The sequence below is a fragment of the Erinaceus europaeus genome, chromosome 7, assembly GCF_950295315.1.
Source record: "Erinaceus europaeus chromosome 7, mEriEur2.1, whole genome shotgun sequence".
NCBI lineage: Eukaryota > Metazoa > Chordata > Mammalia > Eulipotyphla > Erinaceidae > Erinaceus > Erinaceus europaeus.
Genome location: NC_080168.1, coordinates 24,388,891 through 24,411,030, shown reverse-complemented (window position 1 = coordinate 24,411,030; position 22,140 = coordinate 24,388,891). Strand labels below are relative to the sequence as shown.

Sequence of the window (22,140 nt, the reverse complement as noted above, 5' to 3'; positions counted from 1 at the left end):
AAAGGGAGCAGTCCAAAAAAGAGTAATTCTCATATCAGTAAGACATCTGGAACTGGGAAGATTTTCCTACCAGAAATCTAAAAGACTCAAAAGACGGTGTTATCTCCTGAGTAGATACTTCTGTGTAGACGCTATTGATTGATGTCAAGGAAATAGCAGGGTCGCTCAGTCATCGCTTTAACAAATGCAGTGGTGATATCTGTTGTATTTGTACTTGCCCTGGCGAGTTTGAGTATGAGTCTTATATGTATATGTATCAGGAATCAGGATTTTTTTTTTTTCCTCTAGAGTTATCGCTGGGGCTTGGTGCTGGAACAATGAATCCACTGCTCTTGGCGTCCATTTTTCATTTTATTGGATAGGATTGGGGGAGGGGGAGATAGGGAGAGAGAAAGATAAGAGACCTGCAGACCTGCTTCACCGCTTGTGAAGTGAACCAAAGCAAAGGACACTGGGGAAGCAGTGGGAGTGAGTGAAGAGAGTATTAGAGCCCTGGTGCACCATGGTGGAAAAAGACTTCAACTGGGAGTGAACATATTTTTCAGACACTTATATGGGTAATCAATAACAACAGTTATTGATTCATGTACCCATGAATCAATAACTGTTGTTTCAAATTATCCCCCCCCATAAAGTGATTTGCACTGAGAGAGGAGAAAGGGAAGAGAAAGACATTTACCCTAATTTATTTATCTAATTGCTTCCAGTCACTGGGGCTTAGTGCAGGTACTATGAATCCAAAATTCACTGCTCCTGGCAGCCATTTTTCTCTTTCCTTCTTTCCTTCTTTCCTTCCTTCCCTCCTTCCTTCCTTCCTTCCTTCCTTCCTTCCTTCCTTCCTTCCTTCCCTCCCTCCCTCCCTCCCTCCTTCTTACATTTCTTTCTTTCCACCTGAATTTCTTTTCCTTCTTTCCCCGGTCCTTGTGTGGGTTCTTGCACATAGTACTGTGTGCACTTCAGTGGGTGCACCACCACCCCTACCCCATATATAGAGAGACTCTGTTACTAAATGACAAGAGATGTTAGAACCTGTTGAAATGTAATTTTCTCACATATAATACAAAAGATGGACTTATTAATGAAATGTGTTGATTGACTCTGGCTGTTTCCAGCTAGGGAGAGAACAGAATTAGTAGTGTTATCAATAATGCCTTTCTTTATTCCCTGTTCACCTGCCTACAATTTCTTTCTCATATTTTTGAGTGCCAATTAAGAACTTGAGGAAAACAAACTACTTTATGTAGGTGCCGTACCAATGCTGTAGGAGCGTCTTCCTAGTAACTCTCTGGTTATGAGTTTCATTTTCTTATTAGGAATTCCAAGTGTCTGCACAAGAATGTGAAAAGAGAGGCATAACTACGTATGTGAACTGTATAAAATTGCTGTTTTGTAGGCCAAAACAAGTAGAATACCAGGAAGGTGATATGATTCAGTTAAACATTACTGCAGTGGGAGAAGATTTGTCATCTGAGTAGTAGCAGCTCTCTCCAAAGAGGAAATGAAGTTGTCGTTAAGTCTAAAGCTGTGCTATGGGAGTTGGGCAGTAGCGCAGCGGGTTAAGCGCACGTGGCGCAAAGCACGAGAACCAGAGTAAGGATCCCGGTTCGAGCCCCCGGCTCCCCACCTGCAGGGGAGTCACTTCACAAGCTGAAGCAGGTCTGCAGGTGTCTTTCTCGCTCCCTCTCTGTCTTCCCTTCATGTCTCCATTTCTCTCTGTCCTATCTAACAATGACAACATCAATAACAACTATAATAACTACAACAACAATAAAAACAACAAGGGCAACAAAAGGGAAAATAAATAAATAAATAAGCTATTTTGTGTCTATAACTAGCGGCAGTGTGCATTCGCCCTGTCTTGATATATACCCTCTTCACTCTGAGAAATCACCTGCTGTATTCTCTATGGAAGATGTCATTATTTTATTTCTGATGGGAGCTGGTTTTAAGCCTGTCAAGACAAAGAGTAGCCTCTGTGATGTTACAGAACAGCTGCACCATGGGTTCCTTGGGCACTGACTGTCCCTCAGGACGGATGTAGCATGTGGCTCTTCTACTTGAGGAAGCTTCTCTCAGCAATGAGGTAGTGTGGGCTTCTTCCATGAAGAAGTGCCAGACCTTAAAATGGGAGCAAAGGGACTTGGGGACTAAAATAAAACTAAACCAAATGGTGGAGACATGTTCAATTCCTTAATTTATCTGATGAAGCCAACAGGCGTCACCATGTAGAACATTTGCTCTGGTCCCAAATGTCATTAAAGCAGCAGTGGAGCTATTTCTAGGCTTGGCTCCAGATTGATGGGGGATGAACTGACAGTGGATTTGGTTTCAGCCTGGAGCCACTGTGAGATGGTGACAGACTGCAGTCTCTGCAAAAGTCTGTGTCATCAAGTGTTGCCCAGAGTACACACGCTCCTGCAGGGGGCCCACCAGCCTCTAAGGAGCATTACTCTAACCCCAGTCCCTGTCAACTCCTACCCTATATTATCCCACTTTATCCTTTTGATACAGATGCATGCTCGCTTAGGCTAACAGTTTTGAGTAGAGTTTGATCAGTGTGTACTGGTTTAGATTAACAATCATTGATGCTTAAAGTCACAGTAAATTGCTGTAGATGGTCATTTTCATCAATTCCCTTTTAGAGACGTGGGGATTCCTTTCACAGAAATATAATTAAACCTGTGCTGAAAACATAGGCTTGTGGGAACAGAACCTGAGATGATGTGAAACCCTCTTGACAAAAAAAGACAATTACAGGTATGAATTGAGGTGTAAAAGTGAGTGTTTGGAGAGAAGCAAAGAAATAATAAATTACTGGGAACTTAAAGATTTAAGTTCTGTTTTTTTCTGAATTCTCTTTGGGAAGTTTACCGGCTCTTTTTTTCATCAAGAAATGCTTATTCATTTTTTTTTTTTTTAACTTCTGAATCACTTTAATGGGGAAATGGTGACTTAAAAGATGGGGGGGGGGATAGTATAATGGTCATGCTATAAACATTCCTCTGAATCCACCATAGGGTCTTAGGTCCCTTACTGCTCCTCCTTTTCTTATGCATTGGATCGACCTTCTCTTGGTGCATCCTGTGAGTACCCATTCATTGGGGAAACTGACGATCCTTCCTAGCCTACTGAATCCACATGGATCCCAGTCACTTTCAAAGCCAGCAATAAGCAGCTCCTGACAGCTTTCAACCTGACCTGTTGACTGGCTACGGAAGAAGGGCAAACGCTAGAAGAAGCCCCCAAATCTGCTGCAACAGATGACACCCCTTTGAGGATTCATACTGTTTTGTTCATTGCTTTGTCTCTTAGGTCCCATCTGTGAGTGAGGCCATCTGGTATTCAACATTTTCTTGGTTTATATCGCTCAATATGATTCCCATTAGTTTCATCCAAATAAATGTTTCTTACTGAATTCTGGTTCCCCCACCTTGTCTAGACACAACATTCTCTAGCTCCCAGCTATTGCCAGCACTCAATATGTTCTTTGTAATGGAACAGCTGTAAAGTTTAAGCTTCCTGAAACATTGACATGAATCTGTTTCTAAGTTCTTTAGGAAATCAAGATATATGAAGATGGGGTTCCCAATCTCCTAAGAAAGTCCAGGAAAGGGGGGTCTGATGTGGTTGAATGTGCAGTTACAATGTGCAAGGATCTGGGTTCAAGCTCCGACTGCCCTCCAGTGAGGGGATGCTTCACGAGCAGGGAAGTAGTGCTGCAGGTGTCTCTCTCGCTCCCTCCCCTCAAGTTCTCTGTCTTTATCCAATAAAAAATAAAAATAATAAAAATTAAAAAATAGTTTATAGTGTATACTTACTGATATAAGGAAATTAATATTCTTACAGTTCTCACTGTACTCTTCACTAAATTATGAAATTTAATTTTTCTCAGTTTTTCATAAAAATGTTTCCCCTAATCTATTTCTGTTTCCTGTTCTAGTTCAGGTCCATACATGACATTTAGTTGTCATGTTTTCTCAGTATCCTATTTATAAAAGTCCTGATAACTTTCTTTAACTAACCTACCTGTCACTCACCTATCTATCTATCTATCTATCTATCTATCTATCTATCTATCTATCTATCATCTATCTATCTTACTTTATACGAGAGAGAAAGTCTCATATGAAACAGAGAGGAGAGAGAGAGCCAGAGCACCACACTTCAGTACATGTGGTAACAGGGATCAAACTGGGAACCTCAGGCATTTACCTCCCACCTCTCTCAGAAGGCAGGAGAGTGCCAAGGTCTTCTCAGTTTTGACTTCCCAGCACCGGGTCCTCAGGGCATCCAGCACTGTGTAAATGCTGAATTCTGATTTAAGTCGACACTGAATGAACGCTGCTGAGTGAAACGGCATCTTCGAAGAAAGGAGTATGCTTTTTATTTTTATTTATTTACTTGTCTCCAGGGTTATCACTGGGGTTCGGTGCCAACACTACGAATCCACTGCTCCTGGAGGCTGTTTTTCCCATTTTGTTGCCCTTGTTGTGGCTGTTATTGTTATTGTTGTGATAGCTGTTGTTGTTGTTGGATAGGACAGAGAAAAATCGAGAGAGGAAGGGGAAGACAGAGAGGAGCAGAAAAAGACACCTGCAGACCTGCTTCGCTGCTTGTGAATCAACCCCCCTGCAGGTGGGGAGCCAGGGGCTCCAACCAGCTGTCCTTGCGCTTTGCACCATGTGCGCTTAACCCACGGCACTACAGCCCAACCCCGCCCCATCAAGATTTCTTAATATGGGGAGTGGATAATATAAATAAGACAGTATCCTAAAGTTTGGAATTAGCCGAGTGACTTAATTTTAATAAAGGTGGTCATTAGAACCAGTGTCCTCTCACAAATTTGGGGTGGACATAGTAACATGGAGCAAAGTGAAGTGGATAGTGTACAATTCTGCTGGGATCTAAACAGGTAATTCTTAAATCTTCCATGGAGATTAATCAGCTTGCTAAAGAATTGTTAACCCCCCACCTGTGTATCTTATTTTTGGAGTCAACATGTGCCAGCTGCTAGAGTGACCACCCTTTGTCTTCTTAATTGCTCGACATCCATCTACTTAACTATGGAATCAGAGCTCTTAACCAGCTCTTTGTCATTAAATAGATTTTGTGATCTACAGAAAAAAGGAAATAATCACAGTACTTTTTATATAGTTCCCTTGAAGTGAAGTATTTCCCACAGTAAACATGATTCTATTTGCATGACTTGAGGCTTTACCTTTGATTTAAAAAAAAATTCCTGGGAGTCCGGCGGTTTTGCAGTGGGTTAAGCGCAGGTGGCACAATGCACAAGGACCAGCATAAGGATCCCGGTTTGAGCCCCCGGCTCCCCAACTGCAGGGGAATCATGGTGAAGCAGTTCTGTAGGTGTCTATCTCTCTCTCCCCCTCTCTGTCTTCCCCTCCTCTCCATTTCTCTCTGTCCTATCCAACAATGACGACATCAATAACAACAGTAATAACTACAACAACAATAAAAACAACAAGGGCAACAAAAGGGAAAATAAATAAATATAAAAAAATAAATAAATAAAAACTCTTACCCACATGCTACATGATAGTGTTTATTCTTATTCATTACTTTAAAATTTTAAGTTAAATATATTAGATTTTACTACATGTGTTAATAATAAGAACACACAATATTTAACATGTACAGCTGCGGATTTTTATATTTCAATATAGCTTATTTCCTTTGTAATCCTACCTATTTAAATGCTATTTATATAATTTCATATTTAACAAACAGAGTCACCAGAAAGCTGAAGAGTCCCTGTTGTAGGGGTAAGGTTTAACTTACATCCTGTTGACATTTACTTTGCACATAAATTTGACAGGAGGACTTCTATAAAGCAGTAGAAAAAAAAATCCCAAACAAGTTCACTCTGGATGCTCAGGCTTCCACTTAAGAAGAGTACATACAATGCTAGAATGGTTACTGTTTTGTTGCAGAATATTTTCTTCTGCTATTATGTGAAGACTGCAAGAGAAACATTCATTCTTTGATTTATTGGACTACAAGCACAGTAATAGTTAAATTAATTTCTAATATGTCTCATCTCATTATAGATCTATGCAATAGTCTTTCAATTTTAAATTGAGCTTCAGGGAAGATTAAATACTTAGGTATTTCCAGTTTGTATAAAATTTCTAGATCCATACGAATTAAACCTCCTCTGTCTAAATGACCCTAATCATTCTAATTTAACTAGATGGAGCTTATTTTCTTTTGACAGAGCTTGTCATGTTGAATCTTATCCATGGAAATGAACAGCATGCCAAATGGGTAATAAGTATCCCAGATGTTGCCTTGCTACTTTCCCAGCAAAGTTATTAATAAAAGTCAGTTGCTTCTTGTCTTTTTATTCTCTAATATTGCTGAGAACATAAACATCCCTTCTCCCCATTAAGATATGGTAATTTACAAGTCCAGTAAATGACCTGCTGTAGAGAAAAATGACTTTATAAAAGCACCTATCCCTGGGGTCTGGCACATCAGGGACTCAGAACAATCTGAGGCTTGAGAGTATAAGGGAATGAAGGAGGACACGAAGAAGGCTCTGAGTTTGAGACTGCGCATATGTGAGTGGCCTGGGCATGTGAATAAAGGTCCTTTTAAATGGGAACAAGAATTTAAAAAAAGGGGGACTAACTATCTCAACTGTTGCTCAATTAAAAGGACCCGTCTTTAAGGTGTGGTAGAACTCCTACAGCTCTCCTGATGCACCATCTATCTGTGTCTCTGCCCCATTCCTGCAGCAGCCTACACAGATCTTGTAGGCAGTGATACTAAGGTGCTTTGGTTGGTGTCGGTGTCCATGTGTCTGTCCTCAAGGCACAGGGAAGAAGGTGTGGTTGGAGTCCTGGAAAGGAAACTGAGACCGGAGGGGCACAGAGACTGGAGAGAAATTTGGGGCATAGATAAAAGACTTGATTCTAGGACACTCTGCTGGATAAGAATGTGACTTGTAAGGTTTACTAGAATGACCCAGCTTTTCATTTGGTATAAAGTACAAATAAATTAGATATTTAGAATTGGGAAAAGTCCAGCAACAGTAGCAGCAGCAGCAGCAGTGATGACAACCATTTCTCAGTGTGACAGGAGTCATCAATCTCTTTCAATACACATGGACTTGGTGGAGTTTAGGTGATTTTTCTTTCAATTAAAAAAAACAAAAACACACCCAGGGACCAGGCGATGGCACATCTGGTTAAGCATTCACATTACAGTGTGCAAGGACCCAGGTTCAAGTCCTTGGTCCCCACCTGTAGAGAGGAAATCTTCACAAGTGGTAAAGCAGGGCTGCAGGTGTCTGTCTCTCCCTTGTCTCTCTCCTTTCTCAATTTCTCTCTGTCTCTGTCCAATAATAAATAAAACACACACACACACACACACACACACATACCCCAAACAACTTGGCTCCCTTTTACCTTATTTGCTCTCATTTTAAATTTAAAGTGTGGATAGGTTTTGTTTTTCTAGAACTATTGAGGAATCGCTTCATTTCCTTCTCAAGGAAGAGGAAAGATCTAAAGAGTTAAACATGAAATGAAATTCTGGTTCTTGGGGCTGGGTGGTGGAGTGCAGCCATTACCAAGTGCAAAGGCCTGGGTTTAAACCTGCAGTCTCCACCTGCAAGGGGGCCACGTCATAAGTGGTGGTATAGCACTGCTGGTGTGTCTCTTCATATCTCTCACCCTCCATTAAAAAACCAAAAACAAGACCCTGCTATGGTCTTTAGAATATGGTCTCTGGGAGCTCCTCTCTGTCCTTATCCAGCTTTCTAGTCCTATCCTCAACTCTGACATCATATCCCAGGCAATATTCCTAGCCCACTTGCATGTGAGCTGTCGTGCCCAGGCAAAACTTAGTAAAGTCATGGTCCCCTTGGAATATACCTAAAATAGACCTACTAGTTATTTCCAAAACAGAGACCGCAAATATCGTCTGCTATATTCTTGCCTTTAGGTTCCTGATTACTAAACACTTTGTTCTGCTTTATATCTTAATGCGTTTCAGCCACCAACCTACAGTTGCTACCATGATGCCAATCTGATTTCCCTGGGCAGATGACCCCACCAATGTATCCTGGAAACCCACCTCCCTTGAGCCCTACCCCACTAGGGGGAAGATAGAAACAGGCTGGGAGTATGGATTGACGAACCAATGCCCATGTCCAGCAGAGAAGCAATTACAGAAGCCAGACAGGATTCCCACCTTCTGCACTCCATAAAGATCTTTGGTCCATATTCCCAGAGGTTATAAAGAATAAGAAAATTTCGAAAGGAGGGGATGGGATATGGAACTCTGGTGGTGGGAATAGTACCCCTCTTATACCACAATCTTGTCAATCATTATTAAATCACTAATAAAAAATGGTCTCAGGAGACTCTCAGAAGGCTAGAAATGGACCTGCCCTATGACCCTGCAATTCCTCTCCTGGGGATATATCCTAAGAAACCCAACACATCCATCCAAAAAGATCTGTGTACACATATGTTCTTGGCAGCACAATTTGTAATAGCCAAAACCTGGAAGCAACCCAGGTATCCAACAACAGATGAGTGGCTGAGCAAGTTATGGCATATATTCACAATGGAATACTACTCAGCTGTAAAAAATGGTGACTTCACCATTTTCAGCCGATCTTGGATGGACCTTGAAAAATTCATGTTGAGTGAAATAAATCAGAAACGGAAGGATGAATATGGGATGATCTCACTCTCAGGCAGAAGTTGAAAAACAAGATCAGAAGAGAAAACACAAGCAGAACCTGAAATGGAATTGGCATATTGCACCAAAGTAAAAGACTCTGGGGTGGGTGGGTGGGGAGAATACAGGTACATGAAGGATGATAAATGACATAGTGGGGGTTGTATTGCTAAATGGGAAACTGGGGAATGTTATGCATGTACAAACTATTGTATTTACTATTGAATGTAAAACATTAATTCCCCAATAAAGAAATAAATTTAAAAAAGCAAACATTAATTCCCCAATAAAGAAATAAATTTAAAAAAATGGTCTCAAATGAGGTCATAACCCACATTTGGTAAGCCCATATTTATAATCCCACATTTGTAAAAACATTTATTTTATCATATATATATATATATATATATATATATATATAGATAGATAGATAGAGAGAGCAGAACATCATTCAGCTTTAACTTATGGTGGTGCTAGGGATTCTGGGGACTGAAGGTGGACCCTCTGAGACTCAGGCATGAAAGTCTGATTTGATACTACTGTGTATCTCCCCAGCCCTGTTTAATTTTAGACATCTAGTTTTATATTCCTCTGATTGTTCATGATTCAATTCTAGTCCACAATAACCTGATAATCTAATTTATATTGTTTTAACCATGAAGGGTGAACAAAAATTAGCACGCCTATTTTGAATCTAATACTTTACATGTCTGAATATAGCTTTTTCTTTTTCTTTCCAGTAGTGTCATTTCCTCAGTTCTCAGTGAAGTAGTGCTGCTCTGAATATAAGTTTTCTTTCATTATCTCTATTTACAAAATTAATTAACCATTGCAATTATTAAACTGAACTCTACTGCCATCTTATGGACAATATTTGTTGTTACATTACCAACAGCAATGCTCATGTTTTACTAGTTAGTCACTTCTAGCGTTTGCCCTTCTTCCGTAGCCAGTCAACAGCATCAGGTTGAAAGCTGTCAGGAGCTGCTTGTTGCTGGCTTTGAAAGTGACTGGGATCCATGTGGATTCAGTTGGCTAGGAAGGATCGTCAGTTTCCCCAATGAATGGGTACTCACGGGATGCACAACGAGAAGGTCGATCCAATGCATCCCAGTTAGTCACTAATGATAAAAACTAATCAAAGACTAGAAGAAATAGTAGAACTAAGTTAAACATAAGATGAATAGTGATCAAGTAATAAATATAAAGCTTTCTAAGTACACTTGTCTTGCTGGCTGAAACCTATTTCAATTTGGTGATTGAATATGAATATATTTACAAAGTAAAACAAGGCCCCTTCTTGCAAGGAGCCGAGGGTCTGGATGAAAAGACATATATTTAAAGAGATTGTTTCTGAAAATATTTTCATGCTAGAGTATCTGTTCAGTAGCAAAACTATTGCAATATATTCCTTGTTCCAAGAATATCTTTGTCATAGTGTTTATCAGGCAATATAGTCTTAGGGATTTCTTATGAATGTACAATGTGCATGTATGCTACAATACAATAAATAGGACAGTGAAATAGTTATACTCTTGCTTTTTGATCAAACATTAAAATGAAAGATTTCAGAGATAGTTTTGTTCTTCTATGTGTGTGTAAAACTCACTGCACCTACTAACAAAATACCTGTATTCCCTGAATCCTTCCCTCTGATAACCACCCTGGTTTTCAGTCTGAGAGAAAATTTTGCTACAACCTTGTTGGCAAGCTTGCTTGTTTTAGTCATCTTTACTTATATTCCACATGAGTAAAACCACCTGGCAGTTGCTTTTTGCCTTTTTAATTAGTTGACTCAGCACAGTCATTTCCATTTCCACCTATTTAGTTGGTCAAATAATACAATATCATCTTTTAATTTGAAGAGTAGTGTTACACTGAATACATACCCTATAACTTCATCCAGTCGCCTGCTGATGATTGTTCAGTTCGACTCCATAGTTGACTATTTTGAATAGTGCAGATATGAACATGGAGGCACAAATATCCTTTCAAATTAGTGTTTTCATGTTCTTTGGATGTATGCTTAGAAGTGACATTGCTGGATGATGGGTTATTTCCATTGTTTGTGAAATAACTAAATTTCAAATTAAATATCTACAGAAAACCTTGTGAATTTTCTTTATATGTTGTGGTCTGCAAACTTGACTCATTAGAATCGCTTTGGTGGGTTGTTGTGTCAGATTACGGGAATCCACTACTAGTTTCTGATTTAGTAAGTCTTGACTGGACTGTAGAATTTGCATTTCTAACATTTCAGATTACACTAGTTAGTGTTACTGATTTAGAGACAAAAATTTGAGACCCAGTGGTTTGAGATAACATTCATCTTATTTTGCTGTCAGGGGGCTTCTGCGCTGGGCTGTCTTTCATAGATTTCAGAGAGACAGAAGGCAAAAGGAGAAAGCACCAGAGCATCTCAGCTTCTCCCAGTGCAGGAAACACTAACACACGGAAGCTCCCTCTTGTGCCATAGAACCTGTGTGGTATTTATACGATGCTGGAGCTCGAACTTGGGCAGTCAGCATGGTGGGACACATACCTACAAACAGATCTGTGGCCCAGAATACTTTTTTTCAATTACCTGTCTCATCATCTTTCTTTTTCTTCAGACTCCTCCAACCAGTCAGAGTAGGGATGTCTGTGTATCTTGTGCAGATAGAACTGCCCGGCATACCCTTTCCATACCGGCATACATGTATTTAATGAATTTGGGGAATAAAGAAGTTTTATATTTTTTTATTTTGATAGGACAGAGAAATTGAGAAGGGAAGGGTGATGGAGAGGGAGAAAGAAATCATTGCAGCACTGCTCCACGGAGTGTGAAGCTTTCCCCCTTGCAAGTGGTGGACCAGGGCTTTGAATGTTGGTCCTTGCAAATGGTATATACGCTCCACCTGGTGTACCACTGCCTGGTCCCATAGAATGGTTTTAAAGCATTGCTCATTGCATAATTAAGTAAAATGGCATGTCTGAAGTATGTAAACAGACAGTGCCAGAAGTTTGAATTATGTCAGCTAGGGAGTGCATGTGAATTTCTGAATACTGAATCATGAGTGTTCAATCAATATTAGGCATCAGCTTCCACAGTAAGCCACATCACTATTTTTTTTTTTTTTTTGGTCTCCAGGGTTATCGCTTGGGCTTGGTGCCTGCACTATGAATCCACTACTCCTGGAGGCCATTTTTTCCCTTTTGTTGCCCTTGTTGTTTACCATTGTTGTTGTTATTATTATTGTTGTTATTGCTGTTGTTGTTGTAGGATAGGACAGAGAGAAATTGAGAAAGGACAGGAAGGGGGGCCCGGGAGAGACAGACACCTGCATAGCGGTTGGGGAGATAGCATAATGGTTATGCAAATGCCTTAAAAAAGTCTGAGGCTTTGAGAAAGACACCTGCAGACTTGCTTCACAACTTGTGAAGTGATCCCCCTGCAGGTGGGGAGCCTGGGGGCTCCAACTGGGATCCTTACACTGGTCCTTGCTCTTCGGGCCATGTGCGCTTAACCCGCTGTGCTACTGCCAGGCTTCCCACATCAGATCCCTCTCTTAATATCCCAGCTCCATCATAAAAGAGAAATCAGGCAACTGTGATTCTATTTTATAAACTGATTTATCAAGAGTCCTTTCTCTGCATCATGACTAAGTGATTCACAAATGCTTTCTCTTAACATTTATTTGGAGAGAGAACATTAGCTGCAGATTCAATGTTACAGTGGTTGTAATTTGCATGTGGATGAAAAGTTAATATCATGTAGAAATGGGAAATTTGACTGGTTGGCTATCAGTAGCAGTCCTGCTAAGATCTATTTCTCGATCCTCATTATTTCCACTTCTTGGCTTATTGTGTTGGCTGCTTTCTCTCATTACTAACCAAATTGTCAAATAAGTCCCTCAGGATGTACTAGCATGAGGCTTCTGCTGAACGGTGTTTGAATAGTTTACATAATGGGGCGGATGGAGCCAATATGTTCTTCGTGTAAAAAAGCGAATGTTTTCTCACTTTAATTGACCCATGGCTTTAGAAGAAGAGAATGAGTTTACATGGGGAACAGAATGAGAAAACAAATTATCAAGGGGCTGACATGTAAGTTTTTCTTCATTAAGTGATGCTTATACGAGTAGAAGACACATAACACTTTTAATGATGCTGAAACCACAGTGGAAACTATCTTGGGGAAAAGAAATGTCACCCAAAATATTACTCTATTCAGAGCACATGAGAAGGAAGAAAGTAAAGTTTTTTTTTTGTAATGAAAGTTAGGAAAAAGTAAACCAAACGTCTAAAGGTAAATCACAAGAGATGAATTACTTTCTCAAGTTGTATTTGTTCATGAGATTTTAATTGTGGTACAATTTAATGTGCTTATCGTTTTTCTTTTAGTAGGCAGTGGTAAACCAGGGTATAGTTCTAGTTGACCTGACCAACTGCAATGGAATGCTGTGGACAGTTAGCAGGAATATCCTACATATCCCTAAAATCTCTGGTTAGCCTCTGAGAAGCATGTCCTCTCCGTGTTTCATGGTATACATCTAAAGATGTGACACTATCATCTCTACCTATTTCAAAGGAGTTAAAAACAACTATGCGGGAGTTCGGCGGTGGGTTAAGCGCACGTGGCATGAAGCGCCAGGACTGGTGTAAGGATCTTGGTTTGAGCCCCCAGCTCCCCACCTGCAGGGAAATCTCTTCACAGGCAGTGAAGCAGGTGTGCAGGTGTCTTTCTCTCCCCGTTTCCCCTCATCTCTCCATTTCTCTCTGTCCTATCTAACAACAATAATAACTACAACAATAAAAAACAAGGGCAACAAAAGGGAAAATAAATATAAAAATAAATAAATAAAACAACTGTGCATTTATCCTTCAGATTATGAGACATTCAAACAACAAAGCAGGGGTATGAAGGACATTCTAGTCAGACATACAGAGAGTACAATAACTCCAGAAAGCAAGCAAGCATGTTATAATGTGGTCTCTGCTATGCTAAGTGAGACTGCATAGCCATGGCATGAAAAGGTGTAGTCCAGAGTCATGTCCATGCCAGCGGAACTCCTTTCCCGGTCTACAAATCCATTTCTTAAATATGTCCCACTTAACCCCTTCCTTTGTTCAAAGTTCCTATCAGAAATGGTCAGCAGGGAAATCAATTTCTAGAATTAGGTCTTTTAGCTTTTTAGATTATCATATGTATGAGATGGCTATTATATTGCTCTTCTGGAAGTCTAGTAGATGTCACCCAATTCTCTAATGATCAGATTTTAAAATACTTCTCAACAAATCTCTGTTTTCAGAAAGTACTGCAAATCTTGTTTGAAGCAACAATGAAGAAAAAAGTCAGAAAGAAACCCTTTGGGATGTGTGCATAGAGAAATAGCTATCGCTTACCATTAAAGGAAAGTATTAGATTTAAGCCAGAGGAAATAAAAAACACATGAGAAATAGTATAATAAAATTTTATTTAGAACCAGTAAATCATATACTTATATTAGGAATACATATTATCCTAATCTTCCCCTATAAGTGACAAGGTGACATTGGGGCAGGTCCCCTGAATAATCTAAACGCTTATATATCTACAGCAAAGACTAGTACTACAACAGTATAGAATGGGGTTCTCTAGCCTAATCAGGCGAAGCAGAAATGGAATAAAAATGTGTATGAGTAACAGAGGATTAAAGATGAGTTCTGTTAGCCAAGAAGTAGATGCATAAAGGTGCCCTCAATTTTTTATTTCAAAGTCAGCTAGTATAAGATCAGATACAAATTAATGTGAGGGCATAAGAGCAGAGTGTGTCTTGCAATTCAGTTATTCAAAGAAGTAAAGAAAATAGCCCTGGACCCCTTTTTGCCTAAAATTTTACCCACCATAAAGATTTCTGGTAACTAACTAGAACAAACATCACAGATGAAAAGAGAGTTAAATGACTCTAAGGATTAAAGATTGACAACTCAGATGACCAAAGCTCAACTGATGGAAATGGTTATGATGATGTTAACAGTTTTGTTTTTTTTTTAACATGAAGAAAAGCTAAACACTGCAATTTCCCATGACTGCAAGAACAGGAAGGAATGGTAGGATAAGTAAATACTGTGAGACAGCCCTTTTTAAGGTTTTACTACTTAGTCTCTGCACGGAGACAAGAAATGGGAACTACAGGAAGGTTTTTACTCATTTTAATTTTTAACAAAAAAAGAAAAATGTTGAGAAAAAAAATGATATAAGAGAAATACAAATGATGATATTCCTCCCATTAAAAAACCAAGAGGTTCACCTCTCCAGAGCCCTACCCCACTAGGGAAACATAGAAACAGACTGGGGGTTTGGATCAACCTGCCAATGTCCAGCAGATAAGCAATTATAGCAGCCAGAACTCCCAGTTTCTGCACCCCCAAGAGAATTTTGGTCCATATTCCCAGAGGAGGAGAAGTGATAGTGGAAGGTAACTAGAGGGCTGAAACCTAATTCCATCAGGACCCAGAGAGAGAAGAGGGGGCAAAGGAAAGACATTGGAAGCAGTAATAGGTGTAGCTGTGATTTAAAATGGAAAAGAGGTCAGGACCATAGAAAAAAATGGATATATATATATATATATATATATATATATATATATATATATATATTTGTAGAGAGATAGTTATAGAAATAGTAGTTAATCCATATCTCTGACCTTGGGAGAATCATTGTAGTTTCCAGAGGAATAAATGAGAACACAGAACTCTGGTGGTGGGACAGTGTGCAGTTCTACTCCTGATATCATTTAATTTTGTAAATTACTAATAAAAATAAAATAAAGCAAAAATAAACTTAAAAAACCCTCGAAACCACCACCAACAACTAAGAGGTTTAGTGCAAAAATTTCTTTCTGTCTCTGTCATGATGTTATGGTTTTGGTTTTAATTTTATAGTCTTTCCCTGTCATTAAAATCTTATCAAAATTTCTTAGATCTTAAGCATTAAGAGGATACAGATATATAGTCCTGAGTTTAACACATCTTACAAAAGTAAAGGAAAAAAAAAAAACTGGAATTGTACTGCCAACTTTATTGATTGATGACAGTAGCTATGTCATAATCTAAATATAAAAAACTATTCAAAATAATACTCTTACCTTGAAGTTTTCCCGAGGTTAAATTAATCAAGATCAGGGCCCCAGGAGACAACACAGTTGTTATGTAAAAAAAAATTCCATGCCTGAGGCTCTGAGGTGCACCGGTTCAATCCTCAGCACCATCTTAAGCCAGAGGTAAACACTGCTCTGGTCTCTTTTTGTATATTTACCTCTCATTAAAATAAAGTGAACACAATGTTTTTTAAAATAATTAAGATCAGTGAAGAAACATTGTGATCAAGTTTCCTCTGGGTAGCAGAATGTGTGTTTTGTTCTTTTTCCTTGGTTCATAACTACAGTAGCAAAATCAAATGGACTTTATTCTTTTAAGGTGGACATCCCATCGAAGGCAAATTAGCTTTACTGTCAATGTTGACACCATTGATTTGAAACATTCTAAGAAAGGCACAGCTTGCATACAGCTTACCAGTAGCACTTCGGAAATTTGAGAGGCACTACGTTGTTTCAAAGTAGCACAAGCCACAGAGGAAGGAATTAATCCTAGGAATTGAGCAGTGAGCTATTTTTTTTTCTTTTTTTTAAGATCCTATTATCAGTAGCCTTTAAAGGGTCACACAATTTCTAGTAAGATTGGTTCTTTTGGTGCCAAATGGAAAACAACAGGCAACTGCTACTCATAGGAACCAACTTACATGCAAGTTGGGATTTGGTTCAAGGTTTCTAATACAAACAACATGTTTTTGTCACCAAGAAAGCCATGGAATAGGCACTTAAAAAAAATACATAGACCCTGTTTTCTAAGGATGCAAATGTTCTAAAAAAATCAGTCAGAACATTTACCAATAGGAGACATGTAAATAAGCCTGGGGAAGGCAGCAATGGAAGGATGTTGAGGAGGAACTGAGAAGTGAAAGCATCATGGATTCTGAAGCTACCACAGAAATGCTGATCATACCGCAGAAATGGCACAGCATCTAATGAACACTAAGTCTAGGACTTGCAGAGATTGAATGCATTTGTTATAAGCATGATCACTGAATACCACCTCTTGAGAGCTTGTTTGAAGGTTCTAGCAGGGGAGTGCAGCTACTCGACTGGTTGGTCGCTATTCGGGGAAGGACATCCTCTTTGCAGCTTCCGGAAGGACGCACATGGAGTGGTGAGGGAGGAAGGGGGCACCCGCCTAGGCAGCCAGATCGGCCGTATCAACCCTGGCGATCAGTGGGGTGACAGATGTCGCAGCCAGATCTCACTCACATCCTGAATACCACCTCTTAAACAACATTTCTATGAAAAATTTAGTGCTTTTTTCTTCAGGTTATCGACTCTCTAGGAACCGTTCCCTCCACCGACTTTTCAAGTGAAGTGCTATACTTTTTTGTGCAAGGACCAACGTCCATATACATAAGAAGGTAAATATCTTATGGCTTGTAATCAGTGGGTAGCTCGAAAGCACAGTCACTGCAAAGTCAGTAAACTACAAGTCAAAGTCTGGAGGTTCAGTCACTTGAGGAGGACTCAAATCCTAGATCACACCATATTCACACAGAGAAAACTTGCTTCCTGATCTTACACCAAATACAAAGAATGAAAAATTTTAAATAAGAAGTTTAAAAATACATGAGCTTATTTTATGGAAAGTAAATAATAAACTGGTGTTAATTTTACAACCACCATGTTTTTGGAGTTTTTGATATTAACATTGGCTTATAGAGACTGGATACTTCACTAGCAAAAAAGGGCAAAATTGAAAATATGTTTTATCTATCCCTTCACTAGACATTGTGAATTTAGGAAATAATACTTAGGTCCCTAGCCCAGTTTGCAACTCTTGAAATTTTTGTCTTGGAAGCATACAGAATATTTATTTTTAATAATCCAACACTTCAGAGTCAAGCAAGTCAGAACATTGTCTTTGTGGAGGAAACAACTCAAAAACAAGAAATGGATGAGGTATGTCCTACAGTAATCTTATTAGAACTTATTAGTTCATCTACATTTGGCTTTTCTTCAGCATTTTTTAAAGCAGTAGTGATATATTAAAAAGTTTAAATAAGATTCCTCCCAAGTTCTGAAATATTTATATGCGTCCTCCTAATTATATACGTATCACCTACCTTCCTGTTTGTCAGAAATTAGTGCTAAAGTTAAAAGATGTCAAATATTTTAAAAGTAGATAGACAAAGAAAAGGAACAAGTTAAAGACAAATGAAAAAAAAGTCAATCAAATCAAGTACAGTTTGATTCTATTTCCTTGAAAAGCCACAAAAACAGCCAACCCAGTTTAGACATAAAGAAAGGGTCATGCAGTGAGTTGCAGGTGGCAGGATCTCCTTTTACAGCTCAAATGCAGGGAATTTAGCTTTTGTGGGCACCAAAAGGTCAGCCAGGAAATATATTGTTCCAGCCATTCCTAAAAGAAGAGAAAGAGGCAAAAGTTATCATTCCAGGTGACTCACATAGCAGCTTCATTTTGCAGCACTGACAATATTATGACACTAAGAGCAGTGAAGTGAGAGAAGTGGGCATCATTCTCCATTTATCTGTGTTGTAGTTTGACACTGGAGATCACTAGTGAGATGATCAGCCTTTTTATCCAGGTGGAAGATAGGGAGAGTGGAATCAGGCAAGTCATGCACCATTTGCCAGCTCCTTTACCATGGCCACCGTCCTAACTGAGCCTTCATCTCAGCTGAGATATGAGGACAGTGAGTATATTGTTTGCTGAGATGACTTTTGAAAAATGCCTACCACATGCTTTCCTCTAAAAACTGTGATTACTATTATTATGCCTATGGCTATACACGTATACCTGTTAGTATATGTAAAATCTATCTAAAACCCAAACTAAAATATTCGGTTGTTGGAAAAGTCATGAGGCATTTTTGCCTTGAAAAGCACAGGAAAATACATTATGACTTTTCCAACAGTCCAGTGTATCAGTCACCAAGCAGAGAGGAAGATGCCACCATCTTGAAACAAATAAGTATTGTGTGAAAAATACCTTCGAAGAGGGAGAAGGGGGTGTCTGGTGTCCTGCATCCGTGCTCTCCATAATCTAAGCACCATTCAGCAAACTGAAAACGAGACCAAGTTAAATTGCTGGAGTGATTTCTTCCAGAGACCCACAAAAGTTGACCAAGAAGCCCCCTAAGAACAACTCTGAAAAGTTAAAACGATCTTTAAAACAGAGAAAAAGGAGAAAGTGCAGAGAAATGGGAGGTCTGAAAGAGCATATGCACAGGATAGAATGAAAGCTGTGACAGTCATACAGTCCCAAGGTTATCAAAGATAGAAGGAGAAACGGGAGGAGGAGAGAAGTAGAAGAAAACCACAACAAAAAACAAAAAAGATACTCTCCAGCTCCTCCCCCACATAAATACTGTTGAATAGAATTACATCCTTTGAAAAGAAATCTAACTCAGTTGAATTGTCTTTAAAGGCTTTTCTTTTTTTGATTATTTATTTATTTTCCCTTTTGTTGCCCTTGTTTTTTATTGTTGTAGTTATTATTGATGTCGTCATTGTTAGGACAGAGAGAAGTGGAGAGAGGAGGAGAAGACAGAGAGGAGGAGAGAAAGATAGACACCTGCAGACCTGCTTCACCGCTGTGAAGCGACTCCCCTGCAGGTGGGGAGCCTGGGTCTCGAACTGGGATCATTACTGCCGGTCCTTGGGCTTCACGCCACGTGCGCTTAACCCGCTGTGCTACCGCCGGACTCCCAAAGGCTTTTCTTAAATGACTGTGTTTGTTCTGTAGGCTTATGGTCCAGATGTAAAATGAAGTAAATCAGGTTAGCTAGAGCCTTTCTACAAGCTCCCGGGAGATGCTTTCCCATTGGCAGTTGTGACTCTTACCTTACAGGCCCTGTAGAGATACTTCATATCCTGAGTGAGGTTGTACAGCGACAGGAAGGCATAGGCATTCCCTGCGGCGCCATGGCACAGTCCATACCCTTTCTTCAGCAGCCCGTACTGCCAGATCACCTCAGCACACTGATACGCATCACTGAGATACTGCTCCGCTTTGAACACCTGTAGTGTCAAGGGATAAAGTCTAAATAAAAAGGATATAGTAGGGGGTCAGGGGGTAGTGCAGTGGGCTAAGCACACATGGTGCAAAGCCCAAGGACCCGCTTAAGAATCCCTGTTTGAGCCCCCAGGTTCCCCACCCGTAGGGGAGTCGCTTCACCAGTGGTGAAGCAGGTCTGCAGGTGTCTAGTTTTCTCTCCTTCTCTCTCTGTCCTATCCAACAACAATAACATCAATAGCAACAATAATAACCACCACAACAATGATAAAACAACCAGGGCAACAAAAGGGAAAAAAATCGCCTCCAGGAGCCGTGGATTCATGGTGCAGGCAATAACCCTGGAGGCAAAAAAAATAAATAAATAAAGGAAGCTTTATTTAAAAATAATTATTTATTTAGTTTGGATAAAGGGAGTGAAATTGAGAGGGGAGGGGGAGGTAGTAGGGGAGAAAGAGAAACCATAACACTGGTTCATTGGTTGTGAAGTTCCCTGCTCCCTGACCACCCCGCCCCCCCCCCCCCAAGTGGGGACTGGGGGCTTGAACCAGGGTCCTTGTGCATTTTACCATGTGCTCTGTACTGGTTGTGCCACCACTCAGCCAGCGAAAATGAGACTTCTTTTTGATGTCCCTTCTTGTTAAGAAAGGAGCTGAAGTGGGAAAGGGAATGAGGAAAGAGAGAGGAAAGAAGATGGCTTGACAAGAAAAGGTAAGGGTTTTAGAACTAGAGAAATGTATTATACTGGTGGGGAAAAATTACCAAAAAAAAAAACCATTAGCTCTTTTTTTTTTTTCTTAAAATAACTAGGCATGACCTTGTTTGAAAACTATAATTCTGTGTGTGTGTTGCTGATTAGGTAACACTATTTTATATGCCACTTGCAGATATCATTAGCCACTTTGCAAAGAACACACCCTCCATTCTGTGGCAACAATGAAACCCTTCATTACTAGAAAGTTGCTTTACATGCTGAAGAAGAAACTGCCATCAATACGCAACATTCTATCAATAAATATACATCTATACAATGTCTTGTTCAATACTTGAGAGAAATATTCTGAGCAAACACCTTTAGTATTTCATTGAAAACTAAATAAACCTAAAGTGGCTAAGACCATTACATTTGTTTTCATTATATTACACTTCTTTAAAAAAATATATATATATAACGGAGAGAAATTGAGAGGGGGAAGGGGAGACAGAGAGGGAAAGAGAAAGAATAGACACCTGCATCCCTGCTTCATCACTTGTCAAGTTTTCCTCTAGCCAGTGAGGATTAGGGCTTGAACCTGAATCCCTGTACACTTAACAGAGTGAACCATAACCAAGCTCCCAATTTGACTTTAAGAAATAGAAAAATTGGTATACTGAAAGTGTAATGACTATGAGGTGGGAACATCTATGTATATAGTAAGCACATATGCAATTTGTAGATCTTGTTACTAATAGACATAGGCATCATGGTTTAATCTGCATCTTTTTCCCCTTCACATAACTCTCCCTTCTTCCCTTCCATTACCCCCCCTTTTTTTTTTTTGCCTCCAGAGTTATTGTTGGGGCTCGGTGTCTGCACTATGACTCCACTGCCACTGGTGGCTATTTTTTCCATTTTTGTTGCCGTTGTTGTTGTTATTGCTATTGTTGTTGGATAGGATAGACAGAAATTGAGAGAGGAGGGGAAGGCAGAGAATAAGAGAGAGAGAGAGGGAGAGAGAGAGTGAGTGAGAGAGAGAGAGAGAGAGAGAGAGGCACCTGCAGACCTGCTTCACCGCTTGTGAAGCGACCCCCTGCAGGTGGGGAATTGGGGGCTTGAACGGGGATTCTTAAGCCGGTGTGCGCCTATCCCACCGCACTACTGTCGACCCCTCTACCCCTTTTGTTTGTAGAAAATCAAAGCGAGTTTATTCAGTGCCTTTGCAGGGATAGGAAAGTGACTACTTCACAGAAAAAGTATCCTTTTTCTTTATTATGGCATTGATTTGCATACAGTTAGTTGGAGATGATATTTGTCTTAAGTGGCACCAATAAGTGAAATCATTCAGTACTGGTCTTTCTCTTCCTGACTTGGTGGCACTCAGGAATAAAGGACAGTAAAAGAAGATATAAGGTGTTGGAACTTGGGACTGGGTGTGGTGTACTGTACCAAAGCAAAGGGCTCAACGGAAGGTGGAAAAGGAACAGGCTGAAGGGACACTGGGGTCCTGTGTGTCTTCTAGACACCAATCAAGAGAAAATGAGAGGCTATGTCTACTATGTGTTAAAGACTATGCCTACCATAGGCCATTAGCCCTCCAGTAAAGTAAAAGAAGTTAGCATTTTCCCCCC

At 39.8% G+C, this 22,140-nt stretch overlaps 1 protein-coding gene across 3 annotated transcripts in view; it reads right to left on the bottom strand.

Moving 5' to 3' along the window:
* Positions 1-18,011: 18,011 nt before the first annotated feature.
* Positions 18,012-22,140, bottom strand: part of LANCL1 (LanC like glutathione S-transferase 1) — a 44,593-nt gene continuing 40,464 nt past the window's right edge. For all 3 annotated transcript variants that reach the window (XM_007524515.3, XM_016188794.2, XM_060193972.1), the window contains 3 exons: positions 19,641-19,817; positions 18,787-18,859; positions 18,012-18,195 (listed from right to left, as the gene is read on the bottom strand). In XM_007524515.3, the coding sequence (XP_007524577.1) occupies positions 18,119-18,195; positions 18,787-18,859; positions 19,641-19,817 (327 nt within the window). In that variant the 3' untranslated portion in view covers positions 18,012-18,118. The remainder of the gene's footprint in view (positions 18,196-18,786; positions 18,860-19,640; positions 19,818-22,140) is intronic.